This window comes from Oncorhynchus kisutch, unplaced genomic scaffold, assembly GCF_002021735.2.
Source record: "Oncorhynchus kisutch isolate 150728-3 unplaced genomic scaffold, Okis_V2 scaffold978, whole genome shotgun sequence".
In the NCBI taxonomy this organism is placed as follows: domain Eukaryota; kingdom Metazoa; phylum Chordata; class Actinopteri; order Salmoniformes; family Salmonidae; genus Oncorhynchus; species Oncorhynchus kisutch.
The window spans coordinates 78,431-96,306 of NW_022262923.1; the positions used below are offsets into that span (position 1 = coordinate 78,431).

A 17,876-nucleotide genomic window follows, 5' to 3' on the forward strand; every position below is an offset into this window, starting at 1 on the left:
GTTCCTTTCTTACTTAATCTGAGCCTTAGTTCATCTTCTTACTAAAGTCGTTTATGCTAATAATTGACTATGAAAAAATCACATTATGGCAAATCACATAATATGTTTCTATTTAAACAATGAATACAAGCATTTTACAGATGACAGTATGTCTACACACTGTTTACCTAGAGAGAGATGCATTAGCACTGTAGCAATGCTATATAATGAGCTACTGTATAACTCTTCACAAATCCAGTTATGTTGAGAGGTAAATGATATGTCAGAATATTTATATACAGGCTCAGAATACCCAATATTAACATCAGCACAGTCCTTGTTACAATATATCCTGGTTCACAACCATTATCAGGTTGTTTGCCCCTCAGTACAGTACCAGCAGTGGGTTGGTGTGTGTGTGTCTTAGAGAGAGAGAATGAAGTTGTGTGCACTGTAAGGTGCTGTATATGTGCGCGTCCTCCCACCAGCCTCCTCTGTTGTAATGGTGACGTTAAACCACTTTCTCACAAATCCAGTAACGATTGTGTAAACATGACTGGTCATTCCATGCCTTTACAGGACGCCAGGTTTCTGTGTTCAGTTCAACACAGTCCTCCTCCCCATTTTCTGGGTTGTCACCACCATTATCAGGTTGCTGTGAGTGCCAGTAACTACAGGGTAAACAAGACAGAGAAAAAAATGAATAAACATTTTGATTTGTCACATGCGCTGAATACAACAGGTGTAAACTTGACCATGAAATGCTTAGTTACGGGTCCTTTTCCAACAATGCAGAGTTAAATAGTAAGAAATATATTAATAAAACATTTGCTAAATAAAAAAATGAAAATATTAAACACAAAATAAAAAGTGACTAGGCAATTAGGGTTAGAGTTAGTTTAGGGTTAAGATTAGGGTTAGAGTTAGTTTTAGGGTTAAGATTAGGGTTAGAGTTAGTTTTAGGGTTAAGATTAGGGTTAGAGTTAGTTTTAGGGTTAAGATTAGGGTTAGAGTTAGTTTTAGGGTTAAGATTAGGGTTAGAGTAGTTTAGGGTTAGATTAGGGTTAGAGTAGTTAGGGTTAAGATTAGGGTTAGAGTTAGTTTAGGGTTAAGATTAGGGTTAGAGTTAGTTTTAGGGTTAAGATTAGGGTTAGAGTTAGTTTTAGGGTTAAGATTAGGGTTAGAGTTAGTTTTAGGGTTAAGATTAGGGTTAGAGTTAGTTTTAGGGTTAAGATTAGGGTTAGAGTTAGTTTTAGGGTTAAGATTAGGGTTAGAGTTAGTTTTAGGGTTAAGATTAGGGTTAGAGTTAGTTTTAGGGTTAAGATTAGGGTTAGAGTTAGTTTTAGGGTTAAGATTAGGGTTAGAGTTAGTTTTAGGGTTAAGATTAGGGTTAGAGTTAGTTTTAGGGTTAAGATTAGGGTTAGAGTTAGTTTAGGGTTAAGATTAGGGTTAGAGTTAGTTTTAGGGTTAAGATTAGGGTTAGAGTTAGTTTAGGGTTAAGATTAGGGTTAGAGTTAGTTTAGGGTTAAGATTAGGGTTAGAGTTAGTTTAGGGTTAAGATTAGGGTTAGAGTTAGTTTTAGGGTTAAGATTAGGGTTAGAGTTAGTTTTAGGGTTAAGATTAGGGTTAGAGTTAGTTTTAGGGTTAAGATTAGGGTTAGAGTTAGTTTAGGGTTAAGATTAGGGTTAGAGTTAGTTTTAGGGTTAAGATTAGGGTTAGAGTTAGTTTTAGGGTTAAGATTAGGGTTAGAGTTAGTTTTAGGGTTAAGATTAGGGTTAGAGTTAGTTTAGGGTTAAGATTAGGGTTAGAGTTAGTTTAGGGTTAAGATTAGGGTTAGAGTTAGTTTTAGGGTTAAGATTAGGGTTAGAGTTAGTTTTAGGGTTAAGATTAGGGTTAGAGTTAGTTTTAGGGTTAAGATTAGGGTTAGAGTTAGTTTTAGGGTTAAGATTAGGGTTAGAGTTAGTTTTAGGGTTAAGATTAGGGTTAGAGTTAGTTTAGGGTTAAGATTAGGGTTAGAGTTAGTTTTAGGGTTAAGATTAGGGTTAGAGTTAGTTTAGGGTTAAGATTAGGGTTAGAGTTAGTTTTAGGGTAAGATTAGGGTTAGAGTTAGTTTAGGGTTAAGATTAGGGTTCGAGTTAGTTTTAGGGTTAAGATTAGGGTTCGAGTAAGAGGACGGGTAAGGGAAAATAAGATTTTAAATGGGATAATAAACAGAGTTGCAGGGTGAGTGTGAAGAATGTGAAAGAATGTGAAAGAATGTGAAAGTGTGTGTGGACGTGTTAAATACTATTTCTAGGGGGTTAGGGTTAAGGTTAGAATTAGTATAGGGTTAGGGTTAGTTTAGGGTTAAAGTTAGGGTTAGAGTTAGTTTAGGGTTAAGATTAGGGTTAGAGTAAGAGGACGGGTAAGGGAAAATAAGATTTTAAATGGACTGATTTGTGGCGTCAATATACATGTGTGTGTTTTGTGTGTACATGTCTTTCAGTATCAGTGTAAGTATGTCTGAGTGTGTGGGTAGAGTCTAGTGAGTGTGTGGGTAGAGTCTAGTGAGTGTGTGGGTAGAGACTAGTGAGTGTGTGGGTAGAGTCTTAGTGAGTGTGTGGGTAGAGTCTAGTGAGTGTGTGGGTAGAGTCTAGTGAGTGTGTGGGTAGAGTCTAGTGAGTGTGTGGGTAGAGTCTAGTGAGTGTGTGGGTAGAGTCTAGTGAGTGTGTGGGTAGAGTCTAGTGAGTGTGTGGGTAGAGTCTAGTGAGTGTGTGGGTAGAGTCTAGTGAGTGTGTGGGTAGAGTCTAGTGAGTGTGTGGGTAGAGTCTAGTGAGTGTGTGGGTAGAGTCTAGTGAGTGTGTGGGTAGAGTCTAGTGAGTGTGTGGGTAGAGTCTAGTGAGTGTGTGGGTAGAGTCTGGTGAGTGTGTGGGTAGAGTCTAGGTGAGTGTGTGGGTAGAGTCTAGTGAGTGTGTGGGTAGAGTCTAGTGAGTGTGTGGGTAGAGTCTAGTGAGTGTGTGGGTAGAGTCTAGTGAGTGTGTGGGTAGAGTCTAGTGAGTGTGTGGGTAGAGTCTAGTGAGTGTGTGGGTAGATCTAGTGAGTGTGTGGGTAGAGTCTAGTGAGTGTGTGGGTAGAGTCTAGTGAGTGTGTGGGTAGAGTCTAGTGAGTGTGTGGGTAGAGTCTAGTGAGTGTGTGGGTAGAGTCTAGTGAGTGTGTGGGTAGAGTCTAGTGAGTGTGTGGGTAGAGTCTAGGTGAGTGTGTGGGTAGAGTCTAGTGAGTGTGTGGGTAGAGTCTAGTGAGTGTGTGGGTAGAGTCTAGTGAGTGTGTGGGTAGAGTCTAGTGAGTGTGTGGGTAGAGTCTAGTGAGTGTGTGGGTAGAGTCTAGTGAGTGTGTGGGCTAGAGTCTAGTGAGTGTGTGGGTAGAGTCTAGTGAGTGTGTGGGGTAGAGTCTAGTGAGTGTGTGGGTAGAGTCTAGTGAGTGTGTGGGTAGAGTCTAGTGAGTGTGTGGGTAGAGTCTAGTGAGTGTGTGGGTAGAGTCTGGTGGAGTGTGTGTGGGTAGAGTCTAGTGAGTGTGTGGGTAGAGTCTAGTGAGTGTGTGGGTAGAGTCTAGTGAGTGTGTGGCTAGAGTCTAGTGAGTGTGTGGGTAGAGTCTAGTGAGTGTGTGGGTAGAGTCTAGTGAGTGTGTGGGTAGAGTCTAGTGAGTGTGTGGGTAGAGTCTAGTGAGTGTTGTGGGTAGAGTCTAGTGAGTGTGTGGGTAGAGTCTGGTAGTGTGTGGTAGAGGTCCTAGTGAGTGTTGTGGTGGTGGGGTAGGTCTAGTGAGTGTGTGGGTAGAGTCTAGTGAGTGTGTGGGTAGAGTCTGGTTAGTGTGTGGGTAGAGTCTGTGAGTGTGTGGGTAGAGTCTAGTGAGTGTGTGGGTAGAGTCTAGTGAGTGTGTGGGGTAGAGTCTAGTCAGTGTGTGGGTAGAGTCTAGTGAGTGTGTGGGTAGAGTCTAGTGAGTGTGTGGGTAGAGTCTAGTGAGTGTGTGGGTAGAGTCTAGTGAGTGTGTTGGGTAGAGTCTAGTGAGAGTGTGTGGGTAGAGTCTAGTGAGTGTGGGGGTAGAGTCTAGTGAGTGTGTGGGTAGAGTCTAGTGAGTGTGTGGTGAGGTCTAGTGAGTAGTGGTGAGGTAGAGTCTAGTGAGGTGTGGGTAGAGTCTGTGAGTGTGTGGGTAGAGTCTAGTGAGTGTGTGGTAGAGTCTAGTGAGTGTGTGGGTAGAGTCTAAGTGAGTGTGTGGGTAGAGTCTAGTGAGTGTGGGTAGAGTCTAGTGAGTGTGTGGGTAGAGTCTAGTGAGGTGTGTGGGTAGAGTCTAGTGAGTGTGTGGCTAGAGTCCTAGTGAGTGTGTGGGGTAGAGTCTAGTGAGTGTGTGGGTAGAGACTAGTGAGTGTGTGGGTAGAGTCTAGTGAGTGTGTGGGTAGAGTCTAGTGAGTGTGTGGGTAGAGTCTGGTGAGTGTGTGGGGTAGAGTCTGGTGAGTGTGTGGGTAGAGTCTAGTGAGTGTGTGGGTAGAGTCTAGTGAGTGTGTGGGTAGAGTCTAGTGAGTGTGTGGCTAGAGTCTAGTGAGTGTGTGGGTAGAGTCTAGTGAGTGTGTGGGTAGAGACTAGTGAGTGTGTGGGTAGAGTCTAGTGAGTGTGTGGGTAGAGTCTAGTGAGTGTGTGGGTAGAGTCTAGTGAGTGTGTGGGTAGAGTCTGGTTAGTGTGTGGGTAGAGTCTGGTGAGTGTGTGGGTAGAGTCTAGTGAGTGTGTGGGTAGAGTCTAGTGAGTGTGTGGGTAGAGTCTGGTTAGTGTGTGGGTAGAGTCTGGTGAGTGTGTGGGTAGAGTCTAGTGAGTGTGTGGGGTAGAGTCTAGTGAGTGTGTGGGTAGAGTCTAGTCAGTGTGTGGGTAGAGTCTAGTGAGTGTTGTGGGTAGAGTCTAGTGAGTGTGTGGGTAGAGTCTAGTGAGTGTGTGGGTAGAGTCTAGCGAGTGTGTGGGTAGAGGTCTAGTGAGTGTGTGGGTAGAGTCTAGTGAGTGTGTGTGGTAGAGTCTAGTGAGTGTGTGGGTAGAGTCTAGTGAGTGTGTTGGTAGAGTCTAGTGAGTGTCTGGGTAGAGTCTAGTGAGTGTGTGGGTAGAGTCTAGTGAGTGTGTGGGTAGAGTCTAGTGAGTGTGTGGGTAGAGTCTAGTGAGTGTGTGGGTAGAGTCTAGTGAGTGTGTGGGTAGAGTCTAGTGAGTGTGTGGGTAGAGTCTAGTGAGTGTGTGGGGTAGAGTCTAGTGAGTGTGTGGGTAGAGTCTAGTGATGTGTGGGTAGTTGAGTGTGTGGGTAGAGTCTAGTGAGTGTGTGGGTAGAGTCTAGTGAGTGTGTGGGTAGAGTCTAGTGAGTGTGTGGGTAGAGTCTAGTGAGTGTGTGGGTAGAGTCTAGTGAGTGTGTGGGTAGAGTCTAGTGAGTGTGTGGGTAGAGTCTAGTGAGTGTGTGGGTAGAGTCTAGTGAGTGTGTGGGTAGAGTCTAGTGAGTGTGTGGGTAGAGTCTAGTGAGTGTGTGGGTAGAGTCTAGTGAGTGTGTGGGTAGAGTCTAGTGAGTGTGTGGGTAGAGTCTAGTGAGTGTGTGGGTAGAGTCTAGTGAGTGTGTGGGTAGAGTCTAGTGAGTGTGTGGCTAGAGTCTAGTGAGTGTGTGGGTAGAGACATTTTTTTCAGATTTAAAAGGAGCATTGCCTTATTTGGAACAAGAACCAACACTTTATCTGTATTTTTTAATGATATTTTAAGATATGTCGTTAGTTCTCATGGAATGACATCGATGAACATGATTTGAAGGAACATGTAATTTGCTAAAGGTTTCTATCACACCTGGATGGTCAAGTCTCACCTTGTGTTCTTTGAATTATGAACAACACGGATAATCAGTCCTACTCCTTACACTGAGGTTATTGTTATAATAGAGCAGTAGTCTCTTACCTTGCGGTGGTCAGTGTTATTATAGATCAGTAGTCTCTTACCTTGGGGTGGTCAGTGTTATTATAGAGCAGTAATCTCTTACCTTGGGGTGGTCAGTGTTATTATAGAGCAGTAGTCTCTTACCTTGGGGTGGTCAGTGTTATTATAGATCAGTAGTCTCTTACCTTGGGGTGGTCAGTGTTATTAGAGCAGTAGTATCTTACCTTGGGGTGGTCAGTGTTATTATAGAGCAGTAGTCTCTTACCTTGGGGTGGTCAGTGTTATTATAGAGCAGTAGTCTCTTACCTTGGGGTGTTCAGTGTTATTATATAGCAGTAGTCTCTTACCTTGGGGTGGTCAGTGTTATTATAGAGCAGTAGTCTCTTACCTTGGGATGGTTAGTGTTATTATAGAGCAGTAGTCTCTTACCTTGGGATGGTTAGTGTTATTATAGAGCAGTAGTCTCTTACCTTGGGGTGGTCAGTGTTATTATAGAGCAGGAGTCTCTTACCTTGGGATGGTCAGTGTTATTATAGAGCAGTAGTCTCTTACCTTGGGGTGGTCAGTGTTATTAGAGCAGTAGTCTCTTACCTTGGGGTGGTCAGTGTTATTAGAGCAGTAGTCTCTTACCTTGGGGTGGTCAGTGTTATTAGAGCAGTAGTCTCTTACCTTGGGGTGGTCAGTGTTATTAGAGCAGTAGTCTCTTACCTTGGGGTGGTCAGTGTTATTAGAGCAGTAGTCTCTTACCTTGGGGTGGTCAGTGTTATTATAGATCAGTAATCTCTTACCTTGGGGTGGTCAGTGTTATTATAGAGCAGTAGTCTCTTACCTTGGGATGGTCAGTGTTGTTAGAGCAGTAGTCTCTTACCTTGGGGTGGTCAGTGTTATTATAGATCAGTAATCTCTTACCTTGGGGTGGTCAGTGTTATTATAGAGCAGTAGTCTCTTACCTTGGGATGGTTAGTGTTATTATAGAGCAGTAGTCAGCACCTTGGGATGGTTATTGTTATTATAGAGCAGTAGTCAGCACCTTGGGGTGGTCAGTGTTATTATAGCAGTATTCTCTTACCTTGGGGTGGTCAGTGTTATTATAGCAGTAGTCTCTTACCTTGGGGTGGTCAGTGTTATTATAGAGCAGTAGTCTCTTACCTTGGGGTGGTCAGTGTTATTATAGAGCAGTAGTCTCTTACCTTGGGGTGGTCAGTGTTATTATAGAGCAGTAGTCTCTTACCTTGGGGTGGTCAGTATTATTATAGAGCAGTAATCTCTTACCTTGGGGTGGTCAGTGGGGTGCCGTCCACCCATTTCCAGGCCCCCTCAGTAACAGAGTCAGTCAGACCAATCCAGGCTCTCTTATTGAAGCTGAATAGAAACTCCTGTTGGTGAGAAAGATACTGATGATTTCAACTACTATAGACTACATGTGTTAAATACTGGAAGATACATTACTGACCAAGGCATGTTTGATTCTCTCACCTGTTCCTTATCACTGTTTATGATCACCATGTCTGCTCCTCTCTTCAGACAGTCCTGTCTACTCTCCTTCCAGGGTTTTTTCACTGTAGACAGGAAGTACCAACTGGATTCAAACTTCTGAAAGCCTTCAGGACATGTTTGTTCTACAAGACAACAACATGCATTTCCATCTTGTTATTCTGCACCTATTATTGTAGAATACGAACACAAGTTTACTGCATATTAGATATGTGTTGTTTTGATAATTTATCAGGTTAACTCACTCAGATTAGAGAACTTTGACGTGAGATCATCTCTATCCTTCTGTAGCTGGTCCCTCTCTTTAGTCAGGGTGTTGTAACTGGTCTGTAGCTGGTCTCTCTCTTTAGTCAGGGTGTTGTACCTGGTCTGTAGCTGGTCTCTCTTTTTAGTCAGGGTGTTGTACCTGGTCTGTAGCTGCTCTCCCTCTTTAGTCAGAATGTTGAAAATGGGTTTTAGCTGGTCTCTCTCTTCAGTCAGGGTGTTGTAACTGGTCTGTAGCTGGTCTCTCTCTTCAGTCAGGGTTTTGTAACTGGTCTGTAGCTGGTCTCTCTCTTCAGTCAGGGTTTTGTAACTGGTCTGTAGCAGGTCTTTCTCTGCAGTCTCATTGCCTCTGTTATCTGGAAAGGATTGATACATATAGCTCCTGGTTAATTCCCTCACAAAACAGTAATTCAATAATATCTAAATGCATATTCCCATGATAATGACTGAGATGATTGACATGCAGTGTGGACATTTCACCAGTAAAACGTGATGAATTATCATTCAAGATTGACATGGATGTTTAGAGACTATTTTGAAATGAGGATTGCCTAACGTGGTGTAAGAAGGTGTTAAACAAATATCACTCCACCACTGGTTACAAAATACATAATCGGCATCAGGAAAATAGGACAGACTATCAGCTCATCATTGACGTTGATGATTGATGTAAATCTGCTAGTTAGCTAGATCAATCATTCTTTCACTGATTGGGATTGAATCTTTAATACTCACAAATAATAACTTCATAACATAGCCTGACCTTCATGGTCCCGCTTTAAATGACCTTCAGCTTATGAAGGCTTTTATACAGCCTTCGTAATGCTTTCATAAACACTACATACATATGTTATTTAGCATCTTTAAGTATATGGCATGCTTTATAAAGGGTTCATAAACATGGCCTAACTGTGTGACAATATCACCCATGTCAAGTGTGACATGACCCACTATGTTGAATATGATATAAACATATAAAGGGGGACAAGCTGTGCTGAAGGAAGAAACAGGCTGTAAAGTTAAGTTTAGATGACACCTAATCTCGTTCCCAGACACTTCCGCCCAAATGGTCAGAAGATAAACACATCAAACTTGGCTTTCATTAGTTATGTTAGGTTAGCAAAAGACATGGCCAAATGGCAGGCAAATATTTTACTAAGTTAGGTCACTTACATAGAATTCTATGGTCACTCCAAATAAGGCCAACTTTGAATGGTTGATATCCCAGGCTTATACAGTGCATTCAGAAAGTATTCAGACCCTTTGACTTTCTTACAACCTTATTCTACAATGTATTAAATGGTTTTCTCCCCTCATCAATCTAAACACAATACCCCATAATGACATCACAATACCCCATAATGACAAAGCATAAACAGTTTTGTAGAAATTTGTGCAACTTTAAGCTAGGGGGCACTATTTTTATTTTAACTGCCTATTTCTCTGGACCAGATGCTAGAATATGCATATAATTGATAGCTTAGGATAGAAAACAATCTAGAGTTTCCAAAACTGTAAAAATATTGTCTGTGAGTATAACAGAACTGATATTGCAGGCGAAATCCTGAGAAAAATCCAATCAGGAATGACCCTTATTTTGAAACCCCTGTCTTTCTATGCATCCCTATTGCCCATTGAAAGGGATATCAACCAGATTCCTTTTTCTATGTCTTCCCTAAGGTGTCTACAGCCTTTAGACGTAGTTTCACACCTTTATGTTGAAGAATGAGCGTAAACAAACAGGAGGATTGTAAGTGGCCAGCTGATGGCTCTCAGAGTGATTCTTGCGTGAAAGAGAGAGGTAGCCATTTTTCCTCCCGGTCCTACTGAAAAGCAAACTGTCCCGGTTGATATATTATCAAAAAGATATTTGAAAAACACCTTGAGGATTGATTGCAAAAAACGTTTCCATGCTTCTGTCGATATTATGGATATAATTAGGATTTTTTTTCGGTGTTGTCGTGACCAGTGGATTTCTGAACATAATGTGACAAACAAACTGAGGTATTTTGGGTATAAAAATAATATTTATGGAACAAAAGGAACATTTGCTATCTAACTGGGAGTCTCGTAAGTGAAAACATCCGAAGGTCATCAAAGGTAAACGATTAATTTGATTGCTTTTCTGATTTTCGTGACCAAGCTTCCTGCTGCTAGCTGGACATAACGCTATGCTAGGCTATCGATAAACAACGTTTGCCAGGTTTCTGTCAATATTATGGAGCTAATTTGGAATATTTTTCGGCGTTGTCGTGACCGCAATTTACGGGTGATTTCTCAGCCAAACGTGAAGAACAAACGGAACTATTTCGCCTCCAAAAATAATATTTTGGGAAAAAATTTACTTTGGCTATCTACCTGGGAGTCTCGTGAGTGAAAACGTCCGAAGTTAATCAAAGGTAAACAATTTAATTTGATCGCTTTTCTGATTTTCGTGACAAGGTTGCCTGCTGCTAGCAAGGCATAATGCTATGCTAGTCTATGATAAACTTACACAAATGCTTGTCTAGCGTTGGCTGTAAAGCATATTTAGAAAATCTTAGATGACAGGGTGATTAACAAAAGGCTAAGCTGTGTTCCAATATATTTCACTTGTGATTTTCATGAATATGAATATTTTCTAGTAAGATTATTTGACCATTGCACTATGCTAATTAGTGGAGTTGCTGACAATTCTCCCGGATCTGGGATGGGTAGTTCCAAGATTAAAAATAATAAAACAGAAATATCAAATTTACTATTATTATTCAGACCCTTTACTCAGTACTTTGTTGAAGCACCTTTGGCAGCGATTACAGCCTCGAGACTTATTGGGTATGATTATTGGTTACAAGCTTGGCACACCTGTATTTGGGGAGTTTCTCCCATGATTCTCTGTAGATCCTCTCAACCTCTGTCAGGTTGGATGGGGAGCATTGCTGCACAGCTATTTTCAAGTCTCTCCAGAGGTGTTCGATTCGGTTCAAGTCCAGGCTTTGACTGGGCCACTGAAGGACATTCAGAGTCTGAAGCCATTCCTGCGTTGTCTGTCATGTGCCTTTTACTGAAGAGTGGCTTCCGTCTGGCCACTCCACCATAAAGGCCTGATTAGTGAGTGCTGCATAGATGGTTGTCCATCTGGAAGGTTCTCCCATCTCCACAGAGGAACTCTGGAGTTCTGTCAGAGTACTTTTGTTGAAGCACCTGGCCGTCACGTCCCTGACGGCCAGCTATAGCAAGAGCCTTGGTGTTTCCCAAATTCTTCCATTTAGGAATGATGGAGGCCACTGTGTTCTTAGGGACCTTCAATGCTGCAGAAATGTATTTGTACCCTTCCCCAGATCTGTATCTCAGCACAATCCTGTCTCAGAGCTCTATGGACAATTCCTTTGACCTCATGGCTTGGTTTTTGCTCTGACATGCTCTGTCAACTGTAAGACCTCATATAGACAGGTGTGTGCCTTTCCAAATCATGTCCAATCAATTGAATTTACCACAGGTGGATTTCAATCAAGTTCTAGAAGCATCTCAAGGAAGATCAATGGAAACAGGATGCACCTGAGCTCAATTCTGAATACTTATGTAAATAAGGTATTTATGTTTTTTTTTTTTATACATTTGGAAAATATTCTATGAATCTGTTTTCACTTTGTCATTATGCGGTATTGTCATTGTGTGTTGATTGATTCAATTTTTTCTTCTCCTCATCAATTTTATAATGAGGCTGTAACGTAACAACATGTGAGGACGTCTGAATACTTCCAGAATGCACTGTAGACATGGTTTGTGTACTCAAGTAGAGCTGATGCAGTTCTTTTGTTTTTGTTGTCACATTATTGGCAGTGCTTGACTTCGACTGAAATAGGTTTCAGTACGCAGTCCCAAATGGCACCCTATTCCCTATATAGTGCAATGTCAAAAGTACTGTGATAGTGGGGTATCAGTTGGGACAAAGCCTCACTCACAGAAAGCCAGCCTCAGGGAGATGTTGAGAGTGACTTGTAGAACACACAGCACTCCTAAACACACAGCAGCCAGCCTGTAGAGTCTTAGTCTTCCATCTGCAGAGAAACACAGGCACACACACACACACACACACACACACACACACACACACACACACACACACACACACACACACACACACACACACACACACACACACACACACACACACACACACACACACACACACACACACACACACACCATCCTACATTATGATTACAAACAGAATAAACAACATACAACATCCTACATCCTACACACACACACACACCATCCATACAACATCCTACATCCTCCACACACACACACACCATCCTACATTATGATTACAAACAGAATAAACAACATACAACATCCTACATCCTACATCCTGACAACCAAACCCCCCTCCCCCCGATTTAGGGTTGGCAGCGAACGTTTGCTCAAGAGTGCTGTCATCTCAATTCTGATAAACAGGAAGCCAAAATTACCCAATATAGCTAAAGCAAGACGTAAAGAGGCTATCTGTGATTGCTGCTTACATTGTTGGGATTTTGAAATGTATAATATTTACCTATTCATTCTTCATGAATGTAACTTCTACTGTAAATGCCTCATGAGCTTAGTTTAACTTTCTAACCCCATCAGGACCCAAAATATAAGCTTGTTCTACCACAGAACTGCAAACACTGTGTAGACTCAAATGGGTAAAACTATCATTTTGATCTCATGGATGGACAGTCCTTGAATACGTACTATAGCTATAGCTATATAGCTATTACATACAGTACCAGACATACATACAGTAGCTATGAATTACACACAGTACCAGACATACATACTGTAGCTATGAATTACATACTGTACCAGTCATACATAGTTCTGTCTATCAATTACATACTGTACCAGTCATACATAGTTCTGTCTATCAATTACATACTGTACCAGTCATACATAGTTCTGTCTATCAATTACATACTGTACCAGTCATACATAGTTCTGTCTATCAATTACATACTGTACCAGTCATACATAGTTCTGTCTATCAATTACATACTGTACCAGTCATACATAGTTCTGTCTATCAATTACATACTGTACCAGTCATACATAGTTCTGTCTATGAATTACATACAGTACCAGTCATATATACTGTAGCTCTGTCTATGAATTTGAGAGTGGTTACATTTCTGCAACATACATTTTTTAAAACGTTTCTCTGAGCGGATAAAACAGGCAGGTCACCAGGTAAACCAGCCCCTCAGCTGTTTACCAAAAACAGTGGTGGGGTATCCACTGTGCTGTTGTTTAAAAATATTATTTTCAATTGATCTTATTAAATAGTTGTACATAGTTCCAACAACTGAAGTAAAAAATAACATGGAAATTATGCATTTTAGTGTATGTGACCACAGCAGGTTGTGGTCACACAGAAGACAGAACAATAAAAAACGAGTGTCTTCTATGATGTGCTATTAGTGTGTTTGCACGTGCCAGAATATGTGTGTGCTTTCGGTTTGTGCGCTCATACCTGTCTGCATCTGTGTGTGTGTGTGTGTGTGTGTGTGTGTGTGTGTGTGTGTGTGTGTGTGTGTGTGTGTGTGTGTGTGTGTGTGTGTGTGTGTGTGTGTGTGTGTGTGTGTGTGTGTGTGTGTGTGTGAGAGAGAAAGATCATTCTTTGTACCTGAGAGATGGGTCTCAGTCTTCACGCTCCTCGTTGCTCTATTCTGGTTTTCTTGATTCACTTCTTTTAATTCAATCAACTGTTTGTTGACGTAGTCGGCCATCTTATCTAACCGTACCGAATATCAATGATTTCCCCAATCAATCAATTAATCAACTAATTCAGACTGTCTGACCTTTTATTGTGGTATATATGATTTTTACTTTTACTTATAGTATTAACTTACTTCTACTGTATGATTACCTTTCTAACAGACTAATATCTGCTGTATGATTCTAACTTCAATGACAAGTTGTTGTCTGATGTGCCTCTCCATTGGTGTCTCTGTCTGTATGTGGTCGACTGCAGGAGAAAGAACGTCTCTTTCAAGCAAGATGTTATATTCCGCAATAACTATATGTGACATTGTTCGTAAGGAAGTGACATCATGGCTCGCACTTTGTGACTAACATTCACAAACTCAGAGATTTTTCCTTTATTTATTAATCTGTGCCTTTGTTCTTCTTATTATAAAAGTTATTTATAATAATTGATAATGAATAAAAAAAATAAAAAAAAGTCACATGACATGTTGCTAATAAAAAGAGGGAAAGAGAGAGAGACTTGTGTACAGTCTACAAGAAATGTTACATAATTAACTGTACATCTTAAGATTGACAATAGGTATTGAGTATTATATACCTAATTTGTTTTGTGTGTGTACATGATTCTGTGTGTGTGTGTGTGTGTGCATGATTCAGTGTGTGTGAGAGAGAATAGAGTAGATGTCACGGGTCAAAATTTTGATTGATGACCCTATGTGAACCTATGTGAACTCTATGTGAACCCTATGTAGTGATGACGTGTGCATGTCTTCTGGTCAGGCAAGCCTGGTTAGGTGGGGGCTATGGGGTGAGTAAGGGTCCATTTGACAGGCCGTTAATGATTGATGACCCAAGCCTGATAGACAAGCCTGGTTAGGTGGGGGCTATGGGGTGAGTAAGGGTCCCTTTGACAGGCCGTTAATGATTGATGACCCAAGCCTGATTTATGACCCTATGTAATGATTTATGACCCTATGTCATGTAGAAGGGTGCATGCCCTGGGTTGAGTAAGTGACCATGTGTCAGGTCAACCTGTTACTGTTTCTCACGGTTTGGGTTGGTTAAGGCCCCTTATAAAGCCGCTGAACAATACCTGTTTAAGAGTGCACAAGATCTTAAGAATAACCATGGAATTTGGGATCGGTACCAAAGCAGTGATGACTGTAACAACTGAAACAGGCCTTCGGGTTGCCCATAGAGCAAGGGCAAAGTATCAACCAGCAATATATGATGCGCCAAAAAAACGTTTTTTAAATGTGTATAGAACCCAAATACCGCCAGCAAATGCTCTGACAGATCAAGTGTTGATGTCTAATGGCCAGCAGTGGGGGTATCGGTTTGATTACCTGGCCTGTAGAGTGACCCTCTATACGGTAGATGAAGGAGAAGAATATACAGACCAGACTGTAGGCTTGGAATATGGTGTTGAAGACTGGTCGGTTTTTCGCAAGGTTGTGTGTCCTGAACTGAGCCTTATCACCAAGGGGTATAGTGTGTTCACGGGCCACGAGACCCGTTGGGAAGGTACCCCGGACTCCTCAGGACAAATATTTCACAGGGTGAAAATACAAAGAAAGAATGGCCGACCGTGCGGCAGCGTGGAGTTCTATATCGGCACCGAGGCAATCCGAAACCACAAACTTAGGGGTGGTGGCCTGACTGGGGATACCCGACTGCGTCTGCTTATTCCTTTTAACAGTTGGGATGTACTGGAATTGAAAATGTTGCAACCGTTGGATGCTCTCTTTGTACAGAGCCAACAGCGTCAGAGCCTTGTTCATTTAAAGAAGTGCATAATATATACGAATCGTAAAGATTACGATGCAAAAGAGCCTCAAGAAGATACAGCGTCAGAAGAAAACTAAGTAAGCGGATGCTTTAACCCCGCCCCCCCAGATACCCAAGGGCCTTGTTCTACAATAAAAAGAAAAAAAGCAGACAGTTCTTCATTTCAGCATACACCATGGATCTCCAGACCATCTACGAGGAAGCCACTACGTCATGGGGGCCCGACACTAAAGACTCTATGCCACGAAGCCCTACACTCTACGCACCCCTGGCAAGACCCGTGACACCCCCGACATTTACCCAGCCTGAGGATGTGTTTGATGGGGTGGCCAGTACTGTTTTTGTGGATACAATCAAGGCCTCTGTAGCTACACTTTTAAACGTGGTGATTGGCGAATATATACGAGAAAAATGCATCGGCTGTGAGATCAATCATCCCAGCCAGCGTCGTCATCCTTGCCTCTACGACCCTCCTAGATACTACTTTTTCAATCATTTTGAGGAGCTGGTGAAAAGACTGTGGTCCTGCCGTTTTATACCAGCGCTGGTCATCGCCCTGGAGTCTATGGGTATTGCGCCGTCTATCCCTAGAGTTTACGGGGTAACCGAAGCCTTCCTACATGAACTGAAGGAGGCCCTCTTCATCCATGAGAAACTCAAAGAAATCCGACACACCCTGGTGGACGACAACAAATACAGGGAAGCTGTGATGGCTGATGTGATGCTTTTCTGGCTCAATAAATCCCAAGAGACCGAGTGACATTTTGTTTATTTAGAGCTATGGGTAACTATGTGTCTACGATGTTTGAGCGAATAAATACATTTTTTCTTTTGAGAGACCTTACAAATGTTATGCATCAGATTATTGAAAATAAAGTGAACAATGTAAAGTTCTACACAACCCACAATACAGGGGTTATTGTAGAGCGTGTGTTAAAAATGGAGCAAATCATGAAACATGTCCGACATACGGGCGAGAGTTTACAATGGTCACATATGGTATCAAGGCTTGTTGAGGATTCTGAAGAACTAGAAATAACTTTGGCTAAGATTTTACATTATTTGTTTGAACCACCCTTTAATGTGAATGTGTATCATATTTGTTGTTTATATACTTATATATCAGACGTGTGTGTTTTAAAAATTCAGCGAAACAAACCTGTAAATCTAAACAATATATACAGGGTGTTGCATGCTGTGATTGTTGAGAAAACGGGGACTTGTATCTTGCAACAAATCCTGAATTGTCTGTATACGTAATAATTGTTGCATTCTTAAAATAAAAATTCACAAACTGAAATGTTGTCGTTATATGAAAGTGGCTCATTACAGTTATTGTACCTCAGAGAGGCAAGAAGGATGGCTGAGCAGCTGTTGAAAAACATATATTATAATCCCTCTAACCCCGGGTCTTATGGTGGTAAAGAGCGTTTACAGAGAGCTATAGTCGAAGAAACAGGGAGTCTGTTAAGCGATGCTAAAGTGAATGAATGGTTATCAGAGCAAGATGCCTACACTCTACATAAACCTGTAAGAAAACATTTTCCAAGAAATAGAGTTTTTTCTACGCATCCATTATCCCAATTTCAGGCGGATCTATGTGACATGCAGTCCCTTGCCGATAAAAATGATGGAAATCGCTACATGCTAACGGTTATAGATATTTTCTCTAAATTAGCCTATGTAAGGGTGTTAAAAAATAAGAGCGGGGCAGAGGTGACCAGGGCCTTTGAATCGATCTTGAAGGCAGGAGGCGCCCCCAAGAAAGTGCAGACGGATGGCGGAAAATAATTTTTTAATAAAACATTTCAGAAGCTAATGAATAAGTATAATATAGTACATTTTGCTACAGGCTCTGATTTGAAAGCTTCGGTTGTGGAACGCTTTAATAGGACTTTGAAAGAGCGGATGTGGCGCTATTTTACAGCTCACAACACCAACCGATATACAGACATAGTTCAGGATTTAGTAAACGGTTACAACCACAGCTACCATAAGACTATACGTATGAAGCCCTCGGAGGTCTCTTCGGAAAACTCTTTTCAAGTCTTTAAAAATATGTATGGTTTGTTCCCACTTCGCCGTAAGAAAAAAATGACTTTTAAATTCCTAGTGGGTGACTTGGTGCGTATATCAAAGTTGAGGGGTGTTTTCGACAAAAAATACGAACAAGGCTTTAGCTCGGAGTTGTTTACCGTTACCGAATGTCTGCCACGCATTCCGCCGGTCTACAAATTAAAAGATTATGACGGGGATCTTATAGAGGGATCTTTTTATGAGAAGGAATTACAGAAGGTCCAGTTGGGTAAAGACAAAGTCTTTCACGTGGAGGAGATTCTAGATCAGAAGAGAGAAAAGGGTAAAAAATGGTTGCTGGTCCGCTGGAAAAACTGGCCTCAAAAGTTCAACAGTTGGGTATTGGAGCAGGATGTGGTGGAGGCAACGGGGGTTAATTTAAACCCCTAGTCATGATAACTAGCGCATCATTCGCGTGTACACAGTTGGGCATCATGGAACACAGCGGCTTCTACCTGACTCTCCCCAGTAATGCGTCGGCACAGATATATCGTAATAATCAGAGTTCGAAGTATACAACCAATTTTCCAAAGCCTATAGAGTTATCAGAGGCTTGGGAAGTAGGTCTCAGCGAGATTACATACCCCCATAGTTGGTATAATATCAAAGCTAAGGACCGTGATTTTT

The 17,876-nt window shown here is 41.6% G+C and overlaps 1 protein-coding gene across 2 annotated transcripts; it reads right to left on the bottom strand.

The window, feature by feature from the left end:
* Positions 1-93: 93 nt before the first annotated feature.
* On the bottom strand, positions 94-13,648 carry LOC109877341 (CD209 antigen-like protein C). 2 transcript variants are annotated; one of them, XM_031817288.1, is made up of 6 exons: positions 13,303-13,648; positions 11,597-11,692; positions 7,634-8,008; positions 7,371-7,513; positions 7,167-7,270; positions 94-650 (listed from the first exon to the last, which is right to left on the bottom strand). In XM_031817288.1, the coding sequence occupies exons 1-6, from the start codon at positions 13,403-13,405 to the stop codon at positions 491-493; spliced, it is 981 nt and encodes a 326-aa protein (XP_031673148.1). In that variant the 5' UTR covers positions 13,406-13,648; the 3' UTR covers positions 94-490. The 2 variants fall into 2 exon arrangements, with proteins under 2 accessions (XP_031673148.1, XP_031673149.1); XM_031817289.1 differs by having other exon boundaries at positions 7,371-7,453; positions 13,303-13,639.
* Positions 13,649-17,876: the final 4,228 nt, after the last annotated feature.

Bases quoted from the DNA above. Each gene is read 5' to 3' on its own strand.
- LOC109877341 (XM_031817288.1), bottom strand. From the start codon at position 13,405: ATGGCCGACTACGTCAACAAACAGTTGATTGAATTAAAAGAAGTGAAT. The intron at 8,009-11,596 runs GTGAGTGAGGCT...AATCCTTTCCAG, and splicing joins CTCCCTGAGGCTGGCTTTCT to ATAACAGAGGCAATGAGACT. The intron at 7,271-7,370 runs GTGAGAGAATCA...TCTCACCAACAG, and splicing joins TAAACAGTGATAAGGAACAG to GAGTTTCTATTCAGCTTCAA.